Raw genomic sequence first — 9,773 nt, 5'->3', positions numbered from 1 at the left:
GTGAGCTAGGCTAATGCCACGGCACTCACTCTAGCCCGGGCAACAGAGTGAGACTCTGTCTCAAAAAAAAAAAAAAAAAAAGCTTAATAAGTACTCAAAACCCATAATTTCCGAATTACTCGACTATAGTTGACGGTTGTCTAAGCCCCCGGGGCTGTCTGAGTCTGGACGAAGCCCCCGCTCCCAGCCCGGTCCACGCTGCGTGTGCCGGCAGCCAAAGTCAGCGCGTGGGAGTGTCCACGCCCGCCGTGGAAATCGGCAGACGCTACAGACCTGGGGTTTTGTCGGCCATCTGGACTTCACGGCGTGACCTGGAAACGCTACGGCGCAGGCAAACTCGAAGCGCGTCCTGCCCGCGGCCCCTGCATCATGAGTGGCCCAAAAGCTCAAGGAAATATCCTTCCAGTGCCCGAGGGCTGCCGTCGGATTCCGCAAAGACGTCGCTCAGGAGGCTGATGCGCCTCTTCCCGTCTCGCTTCCGTCCTGCTCACCAAGATGATGACAGTGTCACCCACACTCCGGGGAAGCACGTGTTCGTCACAGGCTGGCTGTAGACGAGGGAGCTGGGTAGCGATGAGCAAAAGCATTCAGGGAGAGTCAGTGGAATTGCTCACTGCACATCCCTTACATCCGTAAAATGTCGAATAAGCTTGTGTGTCCACGGAGGCTTCCGTGTTTGCCCGGAGAGCCCGCTGTGAGCCACTTAGCGGCACAGCACTGGTTGGGAGCGGCTCCCAGGGAGGCCCAGCCAGGCTTTTCACACCTGATTGCTTAAAACCCAAATGGGGAAGGGTGCGGAGGCTGCTTATTAAATGCAGATTCCCAGGCCGGGCCCCAGGCTGGTATGAGGGTGGGGTGGGGCCCACCAGGCTCGGGGGCGACCCCAGGCGTCGCAAGATGAGCCCTCTGTGGGGCTGTGCCTTGGCGTCCCTTGCGGGGGACAGGTCTACGGGGCGCAGCGGCCACCTCTGTTCTCTCTGCTGCCGCCCAGGCCTCCGTGTACTGTGTGGCTGCCGTCCTGTGGACAGCAGCCAAGTTCAGCGTCCCGCGTGACCACAAGCTGGCCCTGCCGCGCAGGCTCAAGACCCTCCTCCTAGACATGGCCCGGCGCAGCACCCTGGAGCGGCCATCCGCGGCTGAGGCCATCAAGGTAACTGCATGGCGGTCGTGGCCCCAGCTTGGAGTCCACGGGCTTCGGGCGCTGGCCACTGCCGTGGAGCTGGGCACGCAGGGGCCGGGAAACAGCATTCAGGTCCTCCTTTCTAGGAACAGTCAGCCTGGCCGTCGTGGGGAGGGGAATGGGTTTGTTTCATCCACGGCCCATCCACGTGGGCGGACAGCGTGGGGTCCCTGCTGCTCCCGTGGCCACTCCTCCGGGGGACCGCACTCTCTCCACAGTGTCCAGTGGCAAGAGAGTGGGTAAGGGTGTCCCCCTGCAGGACCTGCAGCCTCAGGCCACCTCCTCTGTCCCACAGGCCTCACCCCTCCCCACCTGGTCCCAAAGCTGGGACTCGGACCTCAGGGCTGGGTTCTAACCACCCTCCCGCGAGGGACCTCACCCGCGCCCCACGGGCAGAGCGGGTGACAGAGTGGGACCCCGCAGTTGTGAGGCCACCAGACCTTCTGGAAGGAGAAGCCACGTGTAGACAGGCAGGAGATGGCTGTGGGGGGACCTGGGTCTGTGACCCTCAGCAGGTCGGTCACGTGAGGACAAGATCGAGTGTCAAAGTGGTGGGCGCAGGTTTTCCCAGGAGCTGCCAGCAGCAGGGCACACGGAGCCCCATCGCCCCTGGTGGGGCGGAGGCTTCCGGAGGGAGCATGGGCCGGGAGGGAGGGGGTCTGGGGGCCCGACCAGCATCCCTGGGGAGTGACCGTGGGAGCCAAGCCAGCTGTCTGCCCTTTCTGGTAAACGCTCCGAGAAAGGACGGCCGTGGGCCTGTCTGGTGTCACTGGAGCAAGCAGCGAGCGCTATGAGGCCAGGAGCTTTCTCAGAGGGGGGCTCCATGGAACGGGGCTGGCGGCTGCAGCGGAGCCCTGTCGGACGCGTGGACGTTCTCCCTGCTCTCAGGTGTGCAGCGGTTACCTGCTCCAGCGGGGCATGGACAGCAGGAAGGTCCTGGCCCACCTGCGGGCGTCCACCTGCGAGGTAGGTGTGCTCCGCGGCCGCTCCGCCCCTTCCCTCCGCCTTCCTCAGCTTTCTCCCTCCCGCTGCGGGCGGCGCCAGCACAGCAGGGTCCACCCCCCGCGCCCAGGCCTCTGTGGCACCTGGGCCGGGCCCTGTGTCCTTCCGCCCAGGTTTGCCAGGAGGAGCAGAGCATCGGTCTCCAGAAGGCTTTCTCGGTGGTCGAGCTGAAGCCCAGCGCGGCGCCCGCTCCGGAGCCCGCCCCAGGTGGGCCCCCACCCCACACCCAGGCCACCCCGCCCTGAGTGGACACACAGAACGGATGTCTCCTGGAACCTGGGGGCAGCGTGCCCAGCTCTCGGCCTGGCCCCGCCTCCACCTCTCCCGAAACTCCCCGTCTCAGCAGCTGCTCTGCCCCGGCCTGCACACCCACACCCTCCCGAGCCCACGTTCCGAGACCCCCGGTTCTCCTCCTGCCACACGGGGCCCACCAGGTCTCAGCGCCCCCTCCCCTGCTGTTTCCGGCCTCTCTGGCCTGTCCCCAGCACTAGCCCTACCCCAGGCACCGGCCACTCCTGCCTCCAGCTCCAGGCCTGGCTCAGAGGGGCCCTCGGGGACCTGGGGAGGGCGTGTGCGGCCCCACGTGGCGGGAAAGAACAGCCAGCGGGGCCCTGGGCTCCCAGTCCCCCAACACCCACTGCCCCGTCCCCAGGCTTCGCGCCGGTCAGCAGCGATGCCAGACTTGTGGCCGTGCCAGGGCCTGTGCCTAGCCGTCCCCCGAGCTGCAAAGGAGCCACCCAGCTGCCAGCTGCCCTCACCTCTGCAGCCACTCACTTTAGGCCCATCGTCCTCCCACAGGACACAAGTGTCCCCAGGTGAGTCTCCCCAGAGCAGGTGGGTCCCCAAGCTTGGGGATCCCTGCTAAGCTCTCCGTTCCCCCCCACCCCGCAGGGACCAGCTTTCTGAGAGCCTGGGGCCAGCGGAGAGCGGGGAGGAGGGGAACAGCCGGCCGCAGGGCGATGGAGAGGGGAAGGGCCACCCCAAGTCCCCCACTGGAGACAGCCTGGAGGCGCCTGGCCCAGGGCCCCAGGGAGCAGCCCCGGAACCTCTGGGGGAGCCGGTGCTTCCGGACTGGGCCCAGGGGCACCCCCATACCCTGGTCCCCGAGAACCAGCTGGAGGGGGCCTCACTGGTGACTCCTGGCTCCGCTGCCCCCACCCTGCCCCTGAAGCCATCGGTGCCGCCCCCACAGCAAGGGACCGATGGGCAGATCCCACCTGCAGCCATTTCTGGGGGCCTCGGGCCCTGCCCCCCGCTTAAGCCGCCCCGGAGCAAGGCCACCGATCGCTCCAGCCAGGAGCCAGAGGGCCCCCGACCACCCTCCCGGGGCACCTCCCTGGCCGGGGGGCGCGCAGACAACCCCGGGAGCTCCCCGGTCAGAGATCGTGGTGACGGCGTCCCGGAGAGGCCCCAGCCAGCAGACCGCAAGCTCTGCCTGCCCGGCGTGGACGCCTCACCGCTTGCGCAGAGGGCGGCCTGCCCGGCGCTGCAGGAGGCCACGCGCCTGATCCAGGAGGAGTTTGCCGTCGACGGCTACCTTGACAACGGGCTGGAGGCCCTGATCATGGGTGCGTGGGGCGCAGGGGCCCCCGGGAAGCCCCAGGGCCGGGGAGAGGCTGCAGCGGGCGTGGGCAGGGCTCGGCCCTCCAGGGAGCGGTGGGCGCAAGGGGCCGCCCCCCCCAGCCCAGCCTCGGCCCCTGAAGGCTGCTCCCGCCCCGGCTGAACGTGTCGCCGCCATCTCGCAACCCAGGGGAGCACATCCTCGCCTTGAAAGATCTCACCTTCGCCACCTTCTGTGGCGCCGTCTCCGAGAAGTTCTGCGACCTCTGCTGGGAGGAGAAGCTGCTGCGGAGCCTCTTCAGCGTGGTGAACGGGCGCACCTCGCCCGGGAGGTGAGAGCCCACGGGGGCCCGCGCTGCGCGGTCAGGGTGGCGACAGCCCCCGCCTCAGAGGCGGGCGCAGGATGGGCACCGCCCACGGGGGGACGGCCACGGGGCACAGGCAGGAGAGGAAACCACAGACCACGCCAGGGCCTGGCGACCAGAGGACGAGCCCCTCCCGAGTGGCACCTGGGACAGCTGCAGAGGGGGAGCCGGGAGGGTCCCTGGGCCAGGCCTACAGCCCCCCGGACGCCCTGTGCTGAGGGACACGTGGGCCCCCAGCACCAAGCTGGGGGACAGTCTTCGCTGTTGGGAGCTGGGGGGGCCCCTACCTTGTTCACAGCCCCACGCGGGGCCTGCATCTCCCCGACCCCAAATACGCGTTTCTGTGGCGCTGAGAGGGGCCGTCCCAGACTGATCCGGATTCCGTCTCGGGACCCGAGGTCCTGTGGGCGCCGTGCCCCTTAGTGGTCCTGAGGGGCGAGTTCGTGAGCACCCATCGCCCCCGCTGTGGGCTCTGCGTGGCCACGTGACCCTGCTAAGTCCCGCTCGTACACGGGAGTGGTCCATGCCAGGCCCTGAGGGGGGGGTCACCACAGAGACTGAGGCCTCTTCCCAGCTGGCGGGGGCGGGGCATCTGACCCGCATTCTGCGTTTTCTCGTCAGCGCTTCCGCGGAGGCTGGGCCGCAGCCCGAGCGCAGGCTGAGTGGCTGCTCACCGTCCAGCCAGAGGCCCTCGCTGCCCGGCCCGGGTAAGAGCTGAGGCTGCGCCACGCGGGCTCCGGGGAAAGTCGCCCATAGGGCTCCTTGCGGGAAGGGCTCCCGGCCTCGAGGGTGCCCCGGGACCCCAGGGCTTGTCCTGTGAAGGGAAGGATTTCTCCCCGCAGCGAGCAGGGCTGGGGCTGTCAGGGGTTCCTGCCCTCCCCACCAGCACGGGGGGAGCCAGGGAGTGGGGTGGGGGTCTTGGGTCTCCGAGGACAGACACACTGCCAGGACCAGGGGTGGGTGACGGGTGGAAACTTGCCACTTAGAACCCCGAAGCTGGCTGTCCCAGGTCCTTAGCCCAAGGCCCCCAGAGGATCTTAAGTCCCGTCTAGGGCAGGCAGAGCGGCGGGCATTAGGGACGGGGTGTGGCTGGGGTGGCCCTCGGGTCTTCCCCCGCCCAGTGACCAGAGCCTCGGTCATGGGCCCGGGCCGGTGCTGGCGAATCAGAGAAGCGGTCAGCACGCCGGGCACGGCACCCACCACTCCAGCTGACCAGGGACGCTCAGGAGAGCTGCCCAGCACAGGTGGAAGCATTTGGCCTTGAGCGCCTGGGGTGCGGCTGACGGGTTCGCGTGTGAAAAATAAGACCCTAAGACCCGGATTTGTTTTGGGACCAGAGGGCTGCGTCCCGGCGGAGGCGGGAGCCAGGGGAGGGCAGGGCCGGACTCTGAGTGCACACAAGGAGTTTGGAACGGAGGGAGACCCGGTGGGGCACTCTGCCCACCGACGGCCCCTCCAGCTGCAGTTCATCGCCCCAGATCCCCGCTCGACCCTCCCAGGCGCTGCCGGGTGACCTGCCTCCTTTCTCTCCAGGAAGGGAAAAGCCCGCCGCGGCCAGGACCAGCAGAGCCCCCAGCTTGGCCCCCTCCCTGCCGGACGCCGACTCAGACGAGCTCTCACAGGGGAACTTCGAGGTGGGGTTTCGGCCTCAGAAGTCCACGAGAGCGGAGAGGGAGCAGCAGCCCGAGGACGGCCGGCCAGCCTGGGGGGCCTCAGACGCGGAGGCAGCGGCCCAACTAGCCAGGCCCGGGGAGGGCGGCCCGGCGGTGTCTCCCGGCCCAGCTGGGGTCCAGAGCTGCAACCCCGGCTGGTCCAGCGCCTTCTACGAGGCCGACTGCTTCGGGGCGGACGTGCACAACTATGCGAAGGCCCTGGGGCGGCCCGCGGCCGGCGGGCACTCACAGCTGGACACCCAGGCCCCGGTGAGTCCAGGCGCCCGCCGGGGGGTCCTCACAGTGAGGCCTCCTCCAAGCAGAGTTTCCGCGACACCCCAGGGGACAGACGGTGCCACTAGCGCAGGAGCCCCCTCCCTGCCAGGGCCCCCCACAGTGGTCTGGGCCCCTCCTGTGCTGCGCTCACCTGCATGAGACCCTCACGTCTAGGGTGGGGCACAGCTCTCCTCCTGTGGTAGCTGGGTGCGTGGTCAACAGGTGACAGGCTCACGGAGTCTTGCTTGGGCCGGGCTGTGTCTCGCTGGGGCAGGTGCAGCCTCCGCCCCGCTGACCCCAGCCTCCTGGCTCTGAGGTCAGAGAAGGAGCCTCGCCGTCCTGGGGCTGAGCAGCCAGGCCGGCCACCCTGTGTGCGGGAGCCTCCGCAGGGCTCTGCATGGGAGGCTGCTGCCCCCAGGAGCCAGAAGCCCTGAAGTCCCAGGCGCCCAGGGCAGTTGGCAGGAGGGACCCATGCAGTGGCCTCTCCCTGCGGTTCACTCTCCACCTCCAGCCTCCAAGCCCGGGCAGTGCCAGGCAGGGAGACAGCACCTCCCAGCCTGTGGTGTGGGAGCCTGTCCTGGAGGCTTCTTCCCCGTCCCCTCTGCTGCCCTCTGAATTTCACGTCGTTGCCTGGCCCAGAAAGTGACCCGGCCTCCTCGGGAGCCAACGCGGGGACAGGGTGACGCCCACTTTTACTTGGAATCATGCGGTTTCCTCTGGGCCGCGTGGCAGGCGGGGCGTTGTGCCATGGCCTCTGCATGCGTCCCGGCCACGGGCCTGGCGTCTTGCACTCAGGGCTTTAGGACTCGGGCCTCCCCCGGGGCTCTGGCGAGGAAGGGGCGGCCTGCGCAGCCACCCCCAGACGACAGGGCCCACGGCGCTGCCACCTCTCAGGCCAGACGGAAACTCGCTGCTGCCGCACCAGCGTCTGGACCTCCGACCGAACAGAGACCCCAGTCTCTGCAAGTCCCCCAGCGGGGCCCGGCGCTCACCCGACTTCCCTCCTCTGGTGTGCGTCTACACGGCAGCGCCGCGGAGTGGTCGGTTCCAGTGTGCGTCTACACGGCGGCGCCGTGGAGTGGGCGGTTCCAGTGTGCGTCTACACAGCTGAACATCAGTTCGGGGTAGAAGACAGACACGTGGACCGTGTTTTCACTGAGACCACCAAATATAGGGGATTTAAGTAAAAATGTCGCCTACATTTTTTACTTGTAAAACCACTCAAAAATAAGCACTATCAACAAATTCAAGTCCATCGTGGGATGGTGAGATTTGGGGAGAGCCGTGTTTGGATTTGAGCCAACAGACTTCGCAAGAGCAGCCCAGAACAGCTCGCAGGTTAACTGCCCTGGAGGGGCCGTCTCAGGGCCCCGGGCGTCTGGAAGCCTCCCAGGATGCAGTTCTCCGTGAAGTCTACGCACTTCCGCCGCCTCCCGCCCCAGCCGGCCCCTCCCAGGCCCACACCCCGTCCTCCTCCTGCAGGAAGAGCCGCTGGAAATCGAGGCCCAGCGCACAGACCCCCAAGACGTCCCAGACCCCTCGTCACCACAGAATCACTGCCCTCCTCAGGGGGCACAGGTGGGATCCTCTGTCCTCGCCTCCGCGAAGGGAGGGGCGACTCCAGATTCCGGCTGTCCCCACGCTCACTGCCCCCACCAGGCCACCCCTGGGCCGCCCCCGCCCTCAGCCTCCGTGTGAGATGAGAACCTGCCTGTCCCAGGAGACTGTGTGTGTGTGAGAGGCGGCCGCCAGGCGGGCGGCGAGCTGGGAGAGTGCGGCATCTTCCTCCTGGACATCCAGGGTCTGCTGGCCCGGCCCGCGTCCTGCGTCCCTCACGGAGAAGCTCCCGCTCCGTCCTCTGGGCAGGAACTCAGATTCTGGGCACGTTCAGCAGGCTCGCACGCAGGTGTGCCCTGTGCACACGCTCTCGCACTCGCGCAGAGCGGCATGGGAGGCCGATGGCCGGGCAGCAGGTTCCAGGGAGGAGGATCTGCACGGGTCGGCGCAGTCGTGCCATTGGGCTTCTTTAAGCTTAATGTAAAGCGAAAGGCAGGACCCGGGAGACACGTGTGAGGCCGTGGCCCCATAGCAGAGCCCTGTTCCCTCAAGGGCCCGAGTGCAGGGACACGGTGGCCACACAGCTGTGCTGAGGGAGAGTGCTGCTCCCTGAGCGTCCCTGGGGAGGGCCTGACTCTGGCAGAGGGCGGCAGGCAGCCCACCCACCCCGGCACTGCCCTGTGGGCCTGGGGACCGCGGAGGGGCCTACCGGACCTCAGATGCCCGGAGCCGGGTGGCCGCGGCCTGCCAAGCGCGCCTGGGTCTCCCCAAACCTGGAGTCTGTGCGGGGGAGGTGCTGCGCGCTGCGTGTCCCCGTTGCAGTGCGTGTCCTGATTGCGGTGCGTGTCCTGATCACGTCCCGAGTTGCAGTGAGTGTCCCCATTGCGGTGCGTGTCCCCACCGCGCGGCAGCCGCGCTGCCCCAGGCTGAGCCGCTCTGCCTCCTCTCCAGGAGCTGGAGCAGCAGCTCGTGATAGAGCAGAGAAACTACCGCAAGACGCTGAAGTTCTACCAGAAGCTCCTCCAGAAGGAAAAGCGCAACAAAGGTAACCGCGGGCCAGTGCGGCCAGGGCAAGGCTCACCGGTCCCCGCGTGACGGCTGTGCTCCCCCCGCCCCCCACAGGCTCCGAGGTCAAGACCATGCTGTGCAAGCTGCGGGGGCAGCTGGAGGAGATGAAGTCCAGGGTGCAGTTCCTGGGCCTGGTCAAGAAGTACCTGCAGGCAAGTGGCCTGAGCCCGCGGATGGGCGGCTCCGGGGCCGGCGGGAAGCCCAGGGCGGGTGGTTGACGAGCCCCTGGCTCTGCACACGCCCAGGTCCTGTACGCGGAGCGCTGGGGCCTGGAGCCCTGCGCCCTGCCAGTGATCGTGAACATCGCGGCGGCCCCCTGCGACACGCTGGACTTCAGCCCGCTGGACGAGTCCTCTTCCCTCATCTTCTACAACGTCAACAAGCACCCGGGCGGTGGCCGGCAGAGGAAAGCGCGCGTCCTGCAGGCGGGCACGCCGCTGGGGCTCATGGCCTACCTGTACTCCAGGTGCGGCGCCCCCAGCAGGCGGGAGAGAAGCTGGTTCAGGAAAACAGAAAGGGCCTGGGAGGACGGAGGCGGAGAGGCCCTCGGGGTGTGCCTGGCGCCCCGGGCCCCGCACAGCTAACACGCGGGGGCCCCAGCGGGCCGGGGCTCCGGGCTGACCCTCGGGCCGTGGTCTCAGCCTCCTCCGCACCCGCGAGACCCACGCCCACCGTGGGGCCTCCGTGCTGTTATGGGGACACGCATGTGTGCGTGTAAGTGCATGCACGTGCACTGTGGTGTGTGGTCTGTGTGCATGTGTGTTGTGTATGATCATGCATGTATGGTTGTGCATGTGTGATATGCACAAGTATGCACATGTGTGGTATATTGGTATTGTGTGGTGCAGGATATGGTTGTGCATGTGCAGTATGCATGTGTGGTGTGTACGTGGGCATTGTGCATAGTGTGTGGTCATGGGGGTGTTGTGTGGCATGTGTGATGTGAGTGGTGTGTGTGGTCATGGGTGTTTGGCATGTATGATGTGTGTGGCATGTATGTGTGGGGACATGAGTGATGTGTGTGGTGGGGGTGGCATGTATGAGGTGTCTGATGTGTTCAGTGGGGGTGGCGTGTGTGAGGTGTGTGGTGTGTGGTGGGGGTGGCGTGTGTGA

The 9,773-nt window shown here is 67.2% G+C and overlaps 1 protein-coding gene across 1 annotated transcript in view; it reads left to right on the top strand.

The window, feature by feature from the left end:
- KNDC1 (kinase non-catalytic C-lobe domain (KIND) containing 1) overlaps positions 1–9,773 on the top strand; it is a 64,631-nt gene that overhangs the window by 19,880 nt on the left and 34,978 nt on the right. The window contains exons 10-20 of the mRNA XM_012660677.1: positions 992–1,150; positions 2,069–2,146; positions 2,296–2,389; positions 2,835–2,997; positions 3,074–3,750; positions 3,933–4,074; positions 4,729–4,814; positions 5,641–6,029; positions 8,544–8,637; positions 8,715–8,812; positions 8,906–9,126. Coding sequence (XP_012516131.1) covers positions 992–1,150; positions 2,069–2,146; positions 2,296–2,389; positions 2,835–2,997; positions 3,074–3,750; positions 3,933–4,074; positions 4,729–4,814; positions 5,641–6,029; positions 8,544–8,637; positions 8,715–8,812; positions 8,906–9,126 — 2,201 coding nt within the window. The remainder of the gene's footprint in view (positions 1–991; positions 1,151–2,068; positions 2,147–2,295; positions 2,390–2,834; positions 2,998–3,073; positions 3,751–3,932; positions 4,075–4,728; positions 4,815–5,640; positions 6,030–8,543; positions 8,638–8,714; positions 8,813–8,905; positions 9,127–9,773) is intronic.

The sequence above is a fragment of the Propithecus coquereli genome, unplaced genomic scaffold (genome assembly GCF_000956105.1).
Source record: "Propithecus coquereli isolate 6110/MARCELLA unplaced genomic scaffold, Pcoq_1.0 Scaffold673, whole genome shotgun sequence".
NCBI lineage: Eukaryota > Metazoa > Chordata > Mammalia > Primates > Indriidae > Propithecus > Propithecus coquereli.
The sequence above is the reverse complement of the archived record's forward strand: the minus strand, read 5'-3'. Positions and strand labels throughout refer to the sequence as shown.